We start from the raw sequence: 19615 nt of genomic DNA, 5'->3' as shown, positions 1-19615 counted from the left end.
ATAGACAACCATCTGGCTGGGCCCAAAAATTTTCTGATGACACTGCATTAGTGGGTCTACTAAATCAGGGGGATGATCTTGTTTATAGAAGGGAGATTCAGTCTTTTTATAGCTGATGTGAGTCTAATTTTTTTAAACTGAACATAGGGAAGACTAAAGAACTTGTGATTGATTTTAGAAAGAAAAAAGAGAAGGTCCTCCCAGTTATAATTAATGGTCAGGTGATCGAAATTGTTCAGTCATATAAATTTTTAGGTGTTCATCTGGATGAAAAATTAAATTGGAAAGAGAACACTAATGTCCTAATGAAGAAGGCTCAGTCGAGACTGTTCTTTTTGAGAAAACTTAGATCATTCAATATCAGCACAAAGCTCTTAAATGTTTTTTTATCAGGGGATTTTAGCTAGTGTTCTTTTTGATGCTGTACTCTGTTGGGGGGGCAGTATATCTGTTGAAGATAAGAATAGGATAAATAAGCTGATTAAGAGAGCTGGTTCAGTAATTGGTCTTAACCCAGATGTATTGGAGGTTACTGTGGAGAAGAGGATAAGTTCGAAATTAAAACTTGTCCTGCTTTTTGAAGGCCATCCACTTCACAATTTGTTTAAAGGACTCAGAAGCTCTTTCAGTGAGCGATTGATAATGCCTCGGTGCTCTAGCGAGCGCATGAGAAGGTCTTTTGTTCCTTCAGCGGTTAGATATTTTAATGAACATCGTTAATTTGAACTGCGAAATTGAATTCACAGTGTGTCTCCTAATCAGGGTCTATTATTATTAGTCTGTTAATGCAGAATTATTTATCTGTCTGTTAGTTGTGTATTGTGTTAGTTTGATGGCTGTATGGTTGGTGGCAAACCAGTTTCCCTATCGGGATTGATAACGTTTTTCAATTCAATTGAATTCAATTCAATCAACATAGTTCAACAATTTGGTGTTTCTCGAACAGTGTTTCTGTTGTCCATGTAAATTAGCTTAAGCAATATGACTATAATTCAATATAATATTGATTAATTAGCAGACAATATTGGTCCACCACCTATGTGATGACATTAAAAACTTCTACAATTAAACCAACGTGGCTCAAACGACAGTCTCCAATAATGCATTGTACTATGGTGGATAAGCATAGCCTGGGTTTCCCCATACTGCCTTTGCGCAGCGCGATTTTATTCACGCTGCTAGGCAGTCTGGATACCATGGACCAAATTTTCGCCTCAGCGAGGGGACCAATCACAGAACGGGGAGGGAGCACCAAGACGTGGACGACGTCTATGCGACACACCGAAGCAGTTTGTTTATACCTATGGATCAAACATGGCAGCAGACGCGAAGTTACCTTTCGATGCAGATATTAGATATTGTTCTAAGTAGTTTAGAACGCAAATAAATCTCTGACCCATCGTCTTCTTCCTCGTCTACAGTAAAAAAGCAAAACAACATGGAACAGAAATGGCAAAGTAGTCTCATGCCATTTTCATTATTTACAGCAATAATCTTACATTAATTTAATCTCAAACTGATTAATTAGTTTGTTGTAGTTATTACTCCACCTATGTGATATAATTAACTCTTTACTCGCCAGCGTTTTTGAAAAAAGTTGCCAGCCACCACCAGCATTTTTTATCATTTTCACAAAGATTTCATGACCCCCAGAATATTTGTTGTATGAATTTGTTTTATATCTGAATATTCAATATTTAAAAAGAAAGAACAGAGCCTCTGCTTTTAAAGCTACAATATGTAATTTTCTTCGCCGCTAGGGTTGATTGACGATAGGGTAGATTGATGATGCAGTAAATAAACGGAATAAGAATAAGAATCATGGAACTTGGTGTCATGCTGATGGATCTAATAATGTTTATGGATGAGTGAATACATTCATGTTTTTTAACATGACTGTAGTATGAAGCAGGGCGCGATTGCTGATGAGAGACAGATATCAGCGCCACACGCGAGTCCCGCGGGAGATAAAGGAATGAGGACATTTTGAGGTAACGCAGTGCTGTTTCACTTGGTCTAATGTTACACTATCATACTAAACAGCATTTGAGTGTGTTAAAAGTTATAATGTTATTCTATGTGTTAGTTTGTTGGCTATATGAGACTAGCAGTAAGCTAGATCAACATTAGAATAACATATTCTAACAATTCATCATGTTAAGCTATATAACAATGATTTGATTTATGTACATAAAAACTTGTCTAATAAAGTCTGTCAAGTCGTGAAGCTCTGTTAAGTTGAAGTTTGCTGCGAAGCTCTCGGCATCTCGAAAATGCCACGCCGATATTGATCCTCGTTTTAGTTTTCCTTTTGTCCCAAAGTCTGCTTGTCATGATCCATAATGTTTGAACGAAACAACTACAGCGTGCCGCTAAACATTACGCAGTTGTCCACATCTGTCGCCAAGGTTACCATGGCAGTACAAGCGGAAACTAGGGATAACGCGGATATTACGTCATTGGCAGGCGGCAAGTGAAAAGGGACAGCCACTTTTTAAAATTGTGAATTTCTCGTGAATTTACAAATTCTTGGAAACATTTAGGATAATGTAAGTACACAATTGAAAGAAATACAGTGCAAGTAGTTTTTTGGATATTTTGATACAAAATTCTTACATTTGTACTTTTAAACAAAGAAAAGCTGTTTTATTCTAGCTTCATGCATTCTTTTTTTATCAAAATATGGGCAAGTTTCATAAAAAAGCAACAGTTTTTGCAAAAAGCTGAGAAAATCGCATTTTTTCAAAGACTAAACCTAGATCGGATTCAGAATGATGATTAAAACACAGATAGACTAGATCGAGTCCATCAACACCCCCAAAGCTTCACAGTCCAGTAGCTCGTCCTGGGTCGACATTCATGCATTAAAATTAGGCAGTTTTGATTTATATGCGATTTTGATTTAATTTAGATGATCGCGTTATTTTACAAATGCATCTGCTTACATATGATATCTCTTGTTCCTGCTTCCTTTTCGCATGTGTTTTGATCAGGAGATTCAGTGCTCTTTCAGAAAATGCCTAATAGCGCCCCCTACCGTATAACAGTGAAAACACGGAAATTTCAATGGTGGGGAAAGACTTAAGGAGCAGTTCTGTATAGTTAACCAACAAGGTTCAAACAACAGATGTGCAAAGTTACTATGGTTTCTGGAAACTAGCTAGTTAATTTCTCCATAGATGCATTGCACTATAACAAAGTCCTTTTAGGCAAGTCATGCCACTCGGCCGCCATCGTGGCAACGCCTCCGGGCAGCTATTTCGGACTAACAAGACCAGGCTCCTATCTAAATGAATGGGCAGAGAGTCAGAACTGCAGTTTGACTGGTCACCGGGACATAAAAACTGCATGTATAGAAACAGCAGTAAAATATGATAAAAATCGCGAAAAAGTTTGATGAACGCCTTTTTCCCCACAGGTTATACTTTTACTACGCATGCGCAAGGGTTCTCTCCCTCTGTCATGTGCGCGCTACACAGTTTGAAGCACAGTATGTGCGAGCTCTTGCTCGCTCGCTCTAGATTCCGGGAGATTTGAACTAATTTGCGGGCATCAGGGAGCCGCTATCAATCTGCGGGAGACTTCTGATGTCTGATATTACACAACTCATACATACACTGCATATCAAATCTGCCGTCTTTTCAAACAGTAACGTATTTTGCGCTGTCGCAAACCTCAACTGTGCGCATGCGTCAGTGGAACCAGACGATAGGCTTAAATGTTTCCCGGCTTGACTGTTAAAAGCAGACGATTGGCTTTCCAGCGGGAGGGGCGGGACATGTGCATACAACCGCCATCTTTGTGTTACGGGTTTTCCCTATATAGTTGTATTAAGGATTGATGAAGTGGCATGTCTCTATATAAATTCTCTCTGACTATAAGCAGAGAGTTATGAGAAATGCACCCCAGAACAGTTGGTGGGGAGTTTAGCATGTACAAAAATGTATCAATTTATCATTGTTTGGCCGATTCTCTTTATGGGGCAATACACTGTGAATACAATAGTCCTCTCTTTGTCTGGTCTTGCTTAAGACTTGTGCCCTACTTGTGCTGTCAGTATGAATTGTGTGAGAGAAAACATGAAAAAAAGCAGATGTTTTGTGCAAACAACCCTGTGTTTTTCCTCCCCTCACCATCGGAAGTGAGTCCGGCTGGATTTTTGAGGTAGAGCTCTTGACCACATGTCTCATAGTAAAGGCTTCAAACTGAGAGAGTGTACACAAGAAAAACAGCAGCCGACATAGAGGAAATACCAGCACTGCACTGGTTTAATAAAGAATTCTGAGTTCATATTGCTATTTTTGGGCAAATCTGCAGTGAAGTGGACCTGTCACCTTGAGGTCCGTTTGCCTGAAAGGAAGAGAGGCCAGTCTTGACACGCTCCTAGAAACCTTTGCTGTATGGTAAAGTTTTTTGCTTTCATTTTAGCCTTGGAATTTTGGAAGGGCATCTGGAATCAATCTATTGTCTACCAGCCATCGAGCTGTATAAATTTGTGTATTCGATCTGAAATCTGTTGCAGCTTGTAGTAGTTAGCAGTTTCCTCTGATTTTAGTTTCATGTGAAGTGGATGTGTGGCGCTGCTGGTTTGCAGACAGAGAGCTAGATTGTGTTTCATGATTTGATTGGTCCACTTCCAATGTACAATGTTAAACAATCTCACTGAGATCTGCAGAAACAAGACATGCCAACATTAGTAAAAGACGGGGTGAATGTGGGAGATTATCCATATGGTGTCCTCATTAGACATGGTCAGCACACAGATTTGGAATGGTTGATAGAACCGAGAGAAAACAAGTAGAAAGAGATCAATGGAGTGAACAGGAGTGAGTATGAGCTCTTCACAAGAACCACAGTATACCGCTCCCATCAAAATGACTCAGGCATTTCTGTTTGTTTTATTATAGACGGATCAGGTGCTTTCTTTGTGCTGATCTATAACTGATTTTCTTCTATAACTGACAAACATTTCACTACTACAAAAGATTTCTTAGAGCGAATGAATATAATGCATGGTGTTTGCTGAGGCAAGACAAGTTTAGTCATGATGGTAATAAGCTGATCCGGAAGGCTAGTTTTCTGGGTTTTTTTTTGTTTGTTTTGTTTTTCTCAAATAAAAAAAACATCTTAGTGTGTAACAACCTAGCAACTACATTAACAATGAGTTGGTGAGTTTTACATGGGCAAACATTTCCTCTGAAAATGGGTACCATGGAACTTGTATGGTTTAATGATCTACAGCAAAATAGAGAGCTTTAGTGAAAACAAAGCAAATATTTAATTACTAATATAGTAATTTCTCGCTAGAAATGATACACAAAATGGAAAATGTTGGTCAAAAACTTACATTTACACACAAACTGACCACCAACCGCAACTTTTAGACACTCTCTTCTTTTTTTAGCTCAACTGTCTGTCACAGAATGGAAAGCACAGGATTGTGGGATATCAAAGGCAGCGAGGGATACATCTATGCTGCCTTCAATAATCGATCAGATGAAGGAATCTCAGGAGAGAGGAACTTTAGTAATTAAATATTTTTCTGTAGATCATATGTTATGCTGCCCTTTCAGGAGATACCTTTGTGGGCATTGCGCAAGGGAGCAAAACTCAAAGAAGTTGACTGTCCAGGAGCAGGATTGGGAACCCCTGGATTTACTTTAGTAAAATGGTTACTTTTTTGCACTTTTTGCTAGTGTTGGTTTGAATTTCTGGCAAAATCATAAATTATTATAATCAAGAAAGAGTCATGACAGAAAGAGAGGTACTGCGGCTGGTATGAAGTTTCTCTTGTTCAACACACACATGCAGAAATCTCAGGAAATAAGTAGCAGAGCTTTTTCCCCTTTGGTCTGTAAGCAGGGCAACGCTGATAATCAGTTACTGAGTAACTAATAATGAAGGCTGTTCCCGATTCTGTTCACTGGCTTTCAAGCATGTCCAGAATGCCGTTCATATCTCTTTATGTATGTTTGACTAATTTTACATTTGTTGGAGTGTTTATCTCTTAGCTTCCTGTGTATGTGTGATCTTTGTCAGGTACGTGGATTTCCAGAGCCCCAGGTCTGCTGGTTTAGGAATGGGAAGCTGCTGATAGCAGGGGATCATTATTCTATGGAACAAAGTGCTCGTGGAACCTTTAGTCTGGTGGTCCAGGAAGTCCAGGATGACGATAGAGGACGTTACACCTGTGAAGCTCTCAATGATGCTGGGAGCTGCCAGGTTACCGTGGAGATCGTTGTGGAAGGTAAATAATCACCTTAAGGTGCTCTATGTAACTTTTCTACTAAAATAAATATTTTTTTTATTGCCTGTGTGTGAAGGGGTTGTAATCACACATTAAAATGATCCACTTGTCGAGTTTTGCTATTACCTCTGAAGGCCAGTATTCCTATGTGAAGTCTCCGGGTCGGATTTACCGCGAAATCCATTGGATGTGACGTGCATGCGTGCTCCCGAGCCTCTCTCCTTATATACAGTCTATTGTAGACGGTCAGGGAGTTATGTCCGGTTAAAGGCGCACGTTTTTCGGCTTATATCTCAGTCAATCTTTGATCAATATTCCTAAGACTCTAATAGTTCGTAGTGCTGGACGGGGCCTTTCGAACGAGCCCACCCCCGAGGTCCAAGTCGCCCGGCTCCCCGAGTTATAGCCGTTCGAAATCGGGGGTCCCAGCGAACGGCGATCCGGTAGGGGGCATCCCCGAGGCCCGCCACTCTAGCGTTCGGGCAAGGGTTCCCCTGGGACCTCCTCCCCCGAATTTGAGCTCTCTGGGTCTTTGCGTTCCAGAGATACGAGCGATTTTCTTCTGAGATCGTGACGTCACCGGCGTCCGCAATTTTGCAGCGCGCCCGATGGTTTTCTGCTAATATCTCCGCGAAAACACCACCAAAAACTATGGAACTTATATGGTTCTTTTCAGCTCGACTAGATGGTCCCAACGAGCTCGGTGCTCGCCGAATCCGTCAAGTATTCGCCGAGATATTTGCGTAATAGACGGTATTGTCTATGAGTTCGAGCACGAGCGCTCTTGTAAAATTTGGTTGCAATCTGAAACATCACCACTAGAGGCCGTTAAAAGTTACGTAGAGCACCTTTAATGGGCTTGAAAGATCAGGGACAGTGATCAATGTTAGGGTTCTGGGATAATCTACGCTGTGGATTAAGAAAAATAAGTTGGAGAATATAGGGCCAGGATATATAGAATATATAACAGGCCCTAGGGTACACATCTACATAATGCTCGTCTACTGGCAATATACTATCATTCAAGTCAAAAAAAGTCAAAAATGTATTTCTATAGCACATTTAAAAGCAATAGAGTTGCGCTGTGCTGTACAATACAACTTTGGAGCACATAAAAAGAAAGCATTTAAGGAAAACAGGTAAACATGCAGCGTAAAATATATAAATACATTAAAAAAATACAATCAGAAGACATCAACAAACAACCCTTTAACTAATCTTAGACATTTTTACTGACAAAAATGGTGAATAAGAAAATAATCTTTCAAAAACAAGAGCAGTTGGTTCTGATGGTGTGTTTGAATGATTGAAGATGTTAGGCAGAATGTCCAAGCTGCTCTTTTCCATTACACACGGTGAGGCTGTCAAGTTCACAAAAGGAACCATAACAAAGTTGTCAACGTGGCTTGGGTGGTATATTCAAGTTTATGCAATTATTTATCAAATTATGCATGCTGGCATTCACATCACCTCAAGAGGTTTGATAGCAATGACTCCAAATGCAGTTAATTCTTGTGATTCTTTGAATTCTTGAAACATTTGTTGTGTTGAGCTATTTCAATTACTTTGTTTGATTTGTTTATTGCAAACAGCGGAAAGTCTGTTAAGTATGCCAATAAACTTGATTTGCAATGGGGGTTGAATAATTTTAATTACAACTGTACTTAAAAGTTTACATTACATTACGGTGTAATGCATTTCTCATTTTCCACTTTTTACCTGCAGTAAAAGTGTTCAGATTCAGAGATGCAGCACTACATCTGTACTGATTTACAGACTAATAAATGCTTAATAAACTTCCTCCGGCATACTTCACAAAAACACAAACATATGGAGCCATTCAAATATTTTACAACTAGCAGCAGATAATAGCAGCTGTTGCATGTTTATGAAGGAAGGAGAGAAAGAGGAAAGGGGAAATATGTGCTTTTTATGTTTCTAATGAATTCTGTGTGTTTATAGATGAGTGTATACATTGTATTTGGAGCTTCATGAATAACCTTTTCCATCCCACACAGGAAATGCTGTGAAAAAATACAGTCTTCCTTCCTCCAACAGAGCAGGGTGAGATACACACTGTCCGAAAAGCACCACACAAGGAAATTTCATGCTTAAATATGAAATACACAACATGCCATATCATTTTGGTAGTTAGTTATACATTGTTTACTGTTACTGTTTTTGTAAAAATAAATAAAATAAAGGTATGTTCCTGGGTTTAGTCATGTGAATCAGAAGCATTACATACATTATCTCTCTTTTGTCACCAGCGGATCTATGGGTGTTCCTGCAGTAGAGAATAGACCCAGTATCTGGGGTGAAAGCCCCCCAAAGTTTGTGACTAAACCTTCTCGCCTGTATCTCAAAGTTGGAAAGAGTGGCAAATTCTCTGCCAAGATCACGGGGCGACCCCAGCCACTGGTGCAGTGGTGTAAGGTGAGACATGATTAACCAATATTTGAAATGATAGTTTGGGTCAAGTGCAGGTAGTGTGGGAATATTCATTCCCTGTGTTTCCTCTGTCAGGGAGAAGATAAGATCCAGCCATCGGATCACTATAACATGTTTGAGAGATCAGGAATGCATTTCCTGGAGATTCGCCATGTGTGCTCAGAGGACGCTGGCGTGTACACCTGTCTGGTGGCCAACAGTGCTGGGAAAGCCTCTGCAACTGCTGAACTCATTGTACAAGGTAAGAGAAGGGTGTATTGATGGAGAAACAGATTACGAATGGATTCTAGACCAGGCCAATGTAGGCCATTTCCCCATGGGCTCTAACTACCACCATCTATCTCAATTTTACTCATGTAAAACTTGAAAACGTATACTTTGGCAAGGTGTTTTGTAAATGCAGAATTCATTGACATTATTGCAGCTTTATAGCTCACAATTGCAACTTTATTTCTCATAATTTTAAAATTATTCTCATTGTATGAAGATTACATTTCACAATTGCGACAAAAGAGGGCCACCAATGAGGCTGGTGCTCTGGATCCTTGTTGGATCGTATTCAGTCTCTGGTAATTGAATTTTCCACAGATGTCAGGGCAGTAACTATAGCAATATGCGTTTCGTTAATGTCTTAATATTATCCAGCAAAATTTTTTTAAAATAAAACACAGTTTAAAGTCTGAAATTCTTATGGCTTATTCTGTTGATCTGTTGCAGATGGAGACACTGAGACAGCCATGTAAGTAAAGACTTCTTTTTTTCGATTTTTTCTTTTTTTCTTTTAAGATCTAAAAATAAATTAATAGTACTTTTATTACATCTTTCTGCAATTATGTCCATGCACATGAGTTGAAGACTTGTCATGTCTTTGGCCTAGAAAAATCTGTTTCATATAACTAGCTGAATGCAGTATTTGTATAGCATCAAGCTCTTTTGCGTATCTTTCGTGTGATGCTATACATCTAGAGCATAGGTGTCTGTATAAAGTCATTAAAGTCTAAGTACTCCCTTGCAGACCCCTGGTCCTGGTCCAGTTTAAAAAAACAAACCTTGCTCTATTTCCCCCTAATAGTCGACTAAACTTTAGTTGACGAGAAGAGACAGCTAGAAAGTGTATTGTTCTAGTAATGTTTTTAGTGGCAAGTTTTATTTTTGTTCCCAGAACGTTTTCCTAAATGGTAGGATAACATTCTCTAAAAACATTCTAAAAATGTTTAGCGAAAAACATTCTCATTAAAGGGGGGGGAAGGGGGGGGGGGGGGGGGGGGGGGGGGGTGAAACACTCAGTTTCAGTCAATCTCATGACAATCTTGAGTACCTATAGAGTAATATTGCATCCATCATATCTCCAAAAAGTCTTTAGTTTTATTATATGTATAAAAGAAAGATAGGCTGTACCGAGTCTTTCCGGAAAAAGCCGAGCGGGTGGAGGCGTGCCATGTGGGCGGAGCTAAATAATCACGAGCGCGCAAAGTTTTAGAACATTTGTGTGTCTACTCGTGGTTTATGAAGACATGATTTGGTTTTACAAAAAAACAGACACCTACAGTAGCCACCTAAACAAACGTATTTAAACAAACACACAACATACATCGCATGCTCCATAGATACATTAACTATTCGTGATCATGTTGTTTAGCCTACTTGCTGTGCTTAAGTTACACGCCGATAGACACACAGATATTTGAAGCAGTTCTACTCACCGCCTGCGGTTCCAATGCAAGACCGTTAACCTTTAGTGTTGGGACTGCTCCATCCTTGAGAACTAAACGATTAGCAAATCCGGCTTCGAACTGGGCCTTGTTTATGAAAAAATCATCCTCGAAATGCATGGAACTAACAAGAACACTTGCGCAACTGTGTTGATGTTCTGGAAAAACAAACTCCATCCACTGGCCCCTTAAAGGAACACTCCGACTTTTTGGGACTTTAGCCTATTCACCTTATCACCTTTCTCTGAAGGCGAAGCACTGCTACTTGGGTGGAGTGATAACCGCAGCACCTGAGACGCGCCGTGGTGAGGAGCAGAGAGCGCGTCTCAGGTGCTGCGGTTATCATTCCGCCCAAGTAGCAGTGCTTCGCCTTCAGAGAATATAGTTCCCAGTATTTATATGGTTAAAATATGTCTGTGTCTCATGTGACTTTGTTTTTTGTACACTCTGTGACTATACAAATCACAACATGTAAATAGAAAAATGTTTGCGTTATTTTGTCACTTATTTGGATTAGTATGCTAGCTGCAACCATTTACATCCAGTCTTTGTGCTAAGCTAGGCTAGCAGTGGGTGCGTCAAACATACTTAGAGCACGCACGGAGATGAAAAAGGTATGTATGGACTTATCTAACTCTGGGGGATACGGTGAATAGGCTAAAGTCCCAAAAAGTCGGAGTGTTCCTTTAACGCTTGATTCTTTGGGAATCTGTGCAGTGTTGTCTTGCCTTGACAACCGAAAACACACTTCTTTGGTAACATATTCGAGCTCAGCCGATGCACAGCGTTTTGATGGGCATAGGTTACGGCTATCGCTCTACAGGTGCGCGCGCGCCCTTCCGAGAGAAGTGCCCTTAGGACAGTATAAGGAAATTCCGGCGCATCTGACGTCATACGCGCCCATACTCAAAAAAAAACTTTCCGAAACTTGTGACAACCAGGAAGGAGAATTTTGAGAACAGAAATACTCAATCAAACGTACAACTTAATTTTTGAAACTTTGTCCATGTTTAGCATGGGAATCCAACTCTTTAACAGTGTAAAAAACTCACTATGCATGAAATAGCATTTCACCCCCCCTTTAAGTTTTTAGCAGGAAGTTTCCCAGCGGTCACTTGGCGTGGACTACTGAACTCCGCAAACAGCATTACCAGCTTCACTTATTACTAACCAGTTTGACTTGATTTCTGTCTACGGAAGTTCTTCTCGAGAATTAACAGAGGTTTAGATGTTGACGTTTTATTGAAAATATTTTGTTTGATGTCACCATAATGTGACTTATTTAGTGTTTGCTTTAGGTGGGCTCTTGACCCTTGAGTTTTAAACATTAGTTTTTCTCTGGCTAATAATTATCTTGCTTTCGGGGGCGGATACCCGCTGTTTGGGAACACAGTCGTGTAAGACCGTTCTGGAAGGCAATCATACCGAACCGCTTTGACAACAAACTTTGCTCAGGCGTTTCAGAACAACCATAACAGCATTTCAGATGCTGTGCAAAAAGATCGGTCTGCTGGTTTGTCCAGTTATGGCGTTTTATCGCAAAGTCTGAAATTTATTCAGTAAATGTTTTCTTAATCGAATAAAAATCCAACTCAAACGATCTCATTTTTAGAATTCATGGGCATCTTGGTGTTTCCATCCAGTTGTTTCTTTATGCAATATCCCAAAAAGCGCATGAAAATGGGTGGGTGGAAACACAGCAACAAGACTGTTCACTTGACTTTAGGATCTTTCTTTCCTTAGCGTTCCCAAACGATTTCAGGATCCGGTCAAGCACAGCACCAACGGTCTTGACATTGAACAGAAAACTTCTAGCACATCTGTCCGAACCGTAACTACAGAAACACGCACACCACTGTCCACTACCATTGTAGCCAGTGTTCCCGTCATGACCAGAACTGACACACCAAAAATAACATCAACTCTATCCTCACAACCCATCAGCAAATCCACAGATGGAAGATCACCAGCCAGTGACAAGACATCAAACTTTGTCAATGTAAGAAGTCAAAACATTGTAAAGATTGAGTCACATGGCACGAAGAGAGTTTCGGATAGGTTCAGAGCTCCAGGACAGATGCCTGAACCGACACGGGTGGAGTCCAGCAGAGAGAAAAGCCAACAAACCAGAGAGAGCAACATGGATGTCCTAGAAACTCTGCCCAGTTTTGACAATCAGCCTCAGAACCAAGAGGTCATGCAGGGAGAAAAGGTCACTATCAGATGCCAAGGTGAGTCTAGTGAACTGAAGTGACTGGGATCAAATATAGAGTTTAGTCAGTTAGTATTTAGTTCTGGTCTTGAATGCTGATTGGTCAATGCTGCTATGATGTGACCAGCTGCTGTCTATACCACTGTTCACATGTCTCGACTTTATCTTCTGGAAGAAAAATGAATTTCATGAATTTCCTTTTAAAAATGAAGTGCGCCTAATTGTATTGAATATGCAGTTGTAGTAATCTTCAAATAAATATGAAGTATATTTGGAAAAATAAATGCACTTGCAGATAATATATTATTCATTAAATAAAATTTTACTCATTGGGCCCTATTTTAACGATCTGAAACGCAAGTATCAAACGCGAAACGCAAGTAACTTTGTGGGCGGAAATCTAAAATGGGTTGGTCTGAAGTACATTACTCTGTGTGGTTCGGGCGTAACGTGCAATAAACCAATCAGAGCGTCATCTCAGATTCACATTAAAAGCAGGCGCGCTTGTTCCATGGCGGATTGCCATTATAATGGCGGATTTGCCAGGCGCACAACAGGAGCGGTTCACAGCCAAGGAGACCGACGTTCTCCTCAGCGCCGTAAAAGACAGAGAAGTGACATTGTATGGGGATGGGAGAAACCCACCTAAATTAGTTTCGGTTAAATAGGCGTATAATAATTTGGGTAAATGTGTAAGCTAGATTTATGCCTATTTTTTCACATCTTCATGGACACCACAATGATTTCCCTTGTGTGTTAATATTTTTCCTTGCAATTATGTATGGTTTTCAAAAATGGGAACTGCTGCATCTGTGTAGATGAAAGAAGCAAAGTGTATGCGTGTTGTGCACACGCTACATTATGGCCAAGCATGCGCCCTTAAAATAGCATCTGAATAACGCGCCACTTTAGACTAGGTTTTTCCTGGTCTGTGGCGTAATTGTTTTCTGAAACTGCAAAACAGCAGCAGGGAATGATTGTGCCGGGACACGCCTCCTCTTTTCGCTGAACCGCCCCCGGGAGAGCAAGTTCATTCCCTAATTTACCGACGTGTGTCTGTGGAGGGAAAAGTCCGCTGTGCGTCGGGTGCAAAATAGGAATGATACATGCGTCGGTGTACAAAGTCAATTGCGCTGGGTGCAAGATAGGGCCCATAGAGACTGTTTCACACTATGTGATATTTTCAAATTAAAAGTTTTAAATGTTTTAATAATATTTTTTATGATTTAAATTACACTAATTTGTATGTGTTGACTAATGTATTAAAGGTGAACTAAGTAACTTTTTTACCTTAACCGAACAGCTTTGGAGTCATTGTAATGTTTATATTACTGATTTCGTGTTGAATGGTGGTCGTCTCGCACCCCCCTGGTGCCTGTGAGCCGCAAAACCACCCTTGCAACTTTGGGCCGCCGGCAAAAAACAGATCTGATAAAATTCTGATAAAATGAGCATCAAACAGAAATAACCCGGCGCCGTATACATGTGGTGTTCGAGGTGCACATACAATACAAAACAGGGCGCGCGCAGCTCTTACAGGGGCTATACCTTATTTCCACTCGTTACAGCGTCCATCCTACTGAACAGGTACCGGTGTACAGGGGGAGGGGATCCGGCCGTGAGTGCGAGCCATCTCTGCGTGAGTGCTATTCACGACAGTACAAGTACTCCACAGCGACTCTAGGGGTCGCTGTTTGACAAAAACGGAATTCCTACTTAGTGCTGCTTTAATGCATATGTAAAGTACTTGAATACAATTTTAACTGTAGTGGGTTATTTAATATATATTAAATGAACTAAATTGCAACTTCATCATTGCTTTTGTGTATTAAAAAAACATAACATACACGTGACATTAAAGCATATTTTAGTTTACCATAAATGTTTGTCAGTACATTCGGGTAGTTACCCTTAAAGGGATACTCCACCCAAAAATGAAAATTCTGTCATCATTTACTCACCCACAAGTTGTTGCAAACCTGTATGAGTTTCTTTCTTCTGATGAACACAAAGGAAGATATTTTGAAGAACGATTGGAACTTTGGCACAATTGACTTCCATAGTATTTTTTTTTTTTCTACTATGGAAGTCAATGGTGCCAAACAACTGTTTGGTTCCAATCGTTCTTCAAAATATCTTCATTTGTGTTCAGCAGAAGAAAGAAACTCATACAGGTTTGAAACAACTTGAGGGTGAGTAAATGATGACAGAATTTTCATTTTTGGGTGGAGTATCCCTTTAACCAGATTTCAAACACAATAGAACTAATTATAAAATTACATCTTTGAAGATGAAATACAGATAAAAATGTAGTTAAGTTATACTTAAGTGGGTCAAAAAACAGTTCAAGTTAAAGTTTAAAAGTGCAATTAGTATAAATGTATACTATAAATCATTTTAGTTTAATTGCAATTAAGATGCAGTTAAGTGTCTGAAAACATTACTTTGAGTTTGCACTAAAGTATATTCATTTTAAATATATTGTTTCCGTAATAAGTACTCTTTTTAAATAAGTTTATGCTAAAGTGTACTTCTTTTTCACAAGAGTTTGCTCAGCATAAAAAAAAATATATATATATATATATTTTTTAGTATATTCCTTAATCTTTGTTTATGTGTAGTAACCCTTTCATGAAAACAATAAAGCACCTAAGACTCTCATACAAGTCTCATAATACAAGTCTTGAGAAGGTCTTGAATATGAACATTTATGATCTTTAGGTTAAGATTTTTGTCCTTAAATCTTAGCTTCTGATTTTAATTTCTGGAAATATAAGAGATATTCTGCAATGATTATAATAATAAGTAGCCTAGGTTATTTGCTGGGGAAACAAATGAATACAAATGAAAATGTTACATTTGAATTTGCAGTAAAATATGTAAGAAGAACTGTAGATGTTGCGCAAAGCTGTGTAAAGTTATGTAAACGAATGATCTCATTCTTTGCTCTCTCTCAGTGTCTGGGTCTCCAGTGCCAACAGTGAGCTGGGTGAAAGATGGTGCTCCTCTCAGACAGAGATCAGGCGTCAGCACACGCCAGGAGGGCAGTCTGCATGTCCTGTGTCTGGAGAACGCTCACATTACTGACACGGGACAGTATGGCTGCACTGCTACCAACAAAAAAGGAAAGACTGCAGTCCACTGGAGTCTGACTGTCAAGCGTAAGAATTGAGTACTCATTTGCTACATCTACATTTTCTGGATTGCCATTTAACCTGTTAGCCACACACACACATACACACCTTTTGAACAAAAAAAGAAAAAAAAGAAATGAAAAAAAGGGCTTAAACGTAAAGCTACTAGAAATGAGTTTGCATGAAATATCTTTATAGGGGAAAAACACACTAAATTGGCCTGGTTGCAGTCTAGAAATGCAGTGCTGCTAAAGTCACAGGTCTGATCACCTCTAATTATTTTCCTTTTGTCTTTATTATATTTACCTATGACTTTCTATTCACACTGTTTTAATCCCTCGTTTCGTTGACCAAACTTCTCACTTCACCTTCTTCGGCTTTGTATCAAATGTCCTTTTAAAAAAAATATTCTTCCAATATTCTTTACTTTTCAAAATTAGTTTTATACTAGACATAATTGCTCCTGTTCAGAGGTACATAAGTTCACTTATGGGTTGTGAGGATAAGAATGAATCAATATTTCTCTAAATATGCACACTTTTGAACTAAAAGATCAGAGGGACGTTGTTTAGTGCTTTCATGGCGAACTTACAGGGTTTTTTTTTCTCAATGGATGCGGCTGAGGCTCATATTTCATATGAAAGGTACCAACACATATTAAGAAATTACTGTCACCATGAGATTATTATAGTAAAACAAAGGACAAAAATTGAAGCTTGAGTATTAGACCTTTTTAATTATGTATATTTTGTCAAGTTAATTACATTATTTTACATTAAAACTAACAGTAACTTCGGACTAATGTACACAAAGTGTGGGTTAACAGGTATAATAACAAAAACAACAATTTATTGATCTTTATATAGCTCATTACATGTTAAGCAGTGACATCACTGTCCTGTATTGTGCCATGATTTTAGATTTTCCTAATTTAGATAATTCTCATTTTTATGAGCTCATACATACATACATGGATTATACATTAACATGATCCTTCAGAAATCATTCTAATATGCTGATTTGGTGCTCAATGAACATTTTGTATTATTTAATAATGTTGAAAACAGTTGCTACTTAATGTTTTTGTGAAAACCGCAATACATTTTTTTCCAGGATTATTTGATGATTAGAAAGTTCACAAGAACAGCATTTATTTGAAAATAAATCTTTTTTTAGAAACATTATAAGTATTTACTGTCTCTTTTGATCAATTGAATGTGTCCTTTCTGAATAAAAGTATGTTACACTTTATTTTAAGGTGCCCTTGTTACAGTGTAATAATTATACAAATAAGGACTAAGTCAAATTAATAAAAGCATGCAATTACTATATTCGAGTTAGGGTTTGGTTTAGAGTTAGTCTCTTGTAGCTTCATGATTTACTGTTATTGGGTTAGGTATTCATTTCTTAAAAAGAGAAAAACAAACAAACTTTCATCTCAAACTTTTGAATGGTACTGTAGAGTGGAATGGTTATTCTATTCTTTTATATTTTAATTTAATTGAAAATTGAAAAGTTTATGTTATTTGTCAACAGTCATTCATAAATAATAATAATGATGTTATTATTATTAGTCTGGCAGTGCCACCTATTGGTGAAACCAATTGCTTCATGCTTTGTGGTTTTAAATGCTCAGTGTGTATTCGTGTATGTGTGTTGTAGGTGCGAGGGTGGAGGCTAAAGCCCCGGTGTTCAGCTCTACTCTGAAAGACTGTTCGGTATCAGAGGGACAGGACTTTATCCTGCAGTGTTCAGTAGAGGGCAGACCACTGCCCGAGCTCTCCTGGATGCACAACGGTAAGATGACGCACTGTTTGAGCGAGACATCCAATTATCATCGATCCAGTAATTCACATTTGCGAGTCACTTTAGGTAAAAGCATCTGCTAAATGAATACATGTAAATGTATCCGCCCCTAAATATCACATAAAACCAGGGTTAGTATAGTTAAATAAAAGTACAAATGAGATCAAATGATCTCTTTTACAAGAGAGACCTGGCCAAGGTAGCCATACACTTTCACAATTGAAATACTCACAATTGTACATGTATGATACACATTACAAAAACACACAACAAAATTGAAGTGAACTCAGATGCATATTAGTGTGTATATTTGGTATATTAAAAGAGTGGAATAACAAGAGTAAAAAGCTCTCTCTGGGGATGAAGTTAAAGGAATAGTTAACCAGAGACTAAAAGGACTTTGAGTTAACCCACAAATGTTGTCATCATTTACTCATCCTCAAGTTGTTCCAAATCTGTATGAATTTCTGGTAACACTTTATTTTGATGGTCCCTTTTGAACGTGCTGTTGACTATAAGTAACTTTGCAACTATATGTCAACTAGCTCTCATTAAAGTATAAGTAGACCTTCTGCTTAATATCTGCTAACACTTTGTTGTGATGTTCCTCCAACAAACACTCGACTGACTATAAGTAATAAGTAACAGTTAATGGGACCCTTGACTTCCATAGTATAATTCATACAGGTTTGGAACAACTTGAGGGTGAGTAAATGATGACAGAATTTTCACTTTTGGGTGAACTATCCCTAAACAGCTTCTTTATAACCAGTAGAGGGCAATAGTGTTGCTGTTTTAGTGCTGTTTTCAAAATCCTAAAAAAAAGAAGAGAGAAAGTAGTCTGCTGGGCAAAAAAGCATGGAAATGACTCTTTTCTCCCCCTCTGAATATTCTTGACCCACTATGGCATGCCATGGACTCATACATTGCTATCTGTCTTTACTCATGTCTGAGACAGAAAGGTTATAAAGGTTAGTACATGTGTGTTTGTTTGTATCACTGCATGTTCTCTGTAAAGCTAAAATAGGCTGTATTTATTGTTAGCCTATAACTGTTGTCCATGTGAAATTGTAACAATGCAACTACGTCTTAAGTCTTATAGCTGAGTTTTCCATTGTACAATTGCATTGTATTGACATTTTAATTGTTTGGTTCTTAAAGCTGCAGTAGGGAGTTTTGAGAAAACCTTGACTTAGCCTAAAAATTTGAACAAGCACAACTTACAGGTCCCACCCCCTTGCTCTCTGCTGCGCTACAGCCCTCCCTCCACAGCTCGTCCTCCACAGCGGAGCCTGTCGTGAACGCGCAGGCTAGTAAACAGGGCCACCGATAACAGCGGATAAAAAGTTATATGGCACATTCACTAATAGGGACTAAACGTCAAAACAATATGCTTTACATTGACTATGGCCTGCCCATACTTTGACTACAAACTTGGTCTTCAAATCATTATGTATTTTGCAATACATGTAACTTTATAACGTTGCACTCTTTCTATAAGGTATAAATAGCTAGTAAGATAACGTTAATATAACGATATATAATGCTAGATAAGGTGTGCTAGTACATTATTTCAGCAACATGACAAGCCAGTGAATTAGCAGGTTTCAATTGTTGCTTAGCAGAGTGCGTGACATTTTATCTACATGTTATGCGGCTAGAGTTTTGACACCGAGTCAATGGGCTCTGTGTAATTCATTCTTTTTCGCTTGTTTATCGTCATTGGTCTTTTTCCCTTTACCTCTTTGTTTTATGAGCAGGTGTCACTCGAGAATTGGCAGTTTAGGTTGTTTCTCCGTCATAAGCACAGCTGCAGCACGCCGGCAATCTTGAGTTTGAACGACGGTACGCGCTCCGGCGCTCGCGCTGTGCAAGAGAGGGGTGTGATCAGCGCGTACACAGGCGTGATTGACACTGCTAAGACATTCCTCCAGGCTCTGATTGGTTGTTTCTGACCGGGAGCGTGTATTTCTGCAAATGGCAATAAGACCACTGGGAGGAGCCAGAGGAGTTTGATTTTTTTCACAGATTATCTGTCTCATATTCTACTGTC

General features: G+C 38.9%; 1 protein-coding gene across 2 annotated transcripts in view; it reads left to right on the top strand.

Annotated features, from left to right (window-relative positions):
- The window catches only part of mylka (myosin, light chain kinase a), a 162953-nt gene that overhangs the window by 72625 nt on the left and 70713 nt on the right, over positions 1-19615 (top strand). For both annotated transcript variants that reach the window (XM_056252248.1, XM_056252247.1), the window contains exons 3-10: positions 6040-6247; positions 8266-8311; positions 8518-8683; positions 8774-8939; positions 9416-9437; positions 12154-12641; positions 15580-15783; positions 17419-17553. In XM_056252248.1, coding sequence (XP_056108223.1) covers positions 6040-6247; positions 8266-8311; positions 8518-8683; positions 8774-8939; positions 9416-9437; positions 12154-12641; positions 15580-15783; positions 17419-17553 — 1435 coding nt within the window. The remainder of the gene's footprint in view (positions 1-6039; positions 6248-8265; positions 8312-8517; positions 8684-8773; positions 8940-9415; positions 9438-12153; positions 12642-15579; positions 15784-17418; positions 17554-19615) is intronic.

The sequence above is a fragment of the Rhinichthys klamathensis genome, unplaced genomic scaffold, assembly GCF_029890125.1.
Source record: "Rhinichthys klamathensis goyatoka isolate OS25496 unplaced genomic scaffold, OSU_Roscu_1.1 h1tg000093l_1, whole genome shotgun sequence".
In the NCBI taxonomy this organism is placed as follows: Eukaryota; Metazoa; Chordata; class Actinopteri; order Cypriniformes; family Leuciscidae; genus Rhinichthys; species Rhinichthys klamathensis.
This window is presented reverse-complemented; position numbering and strand designations above follow the sequence as displayed.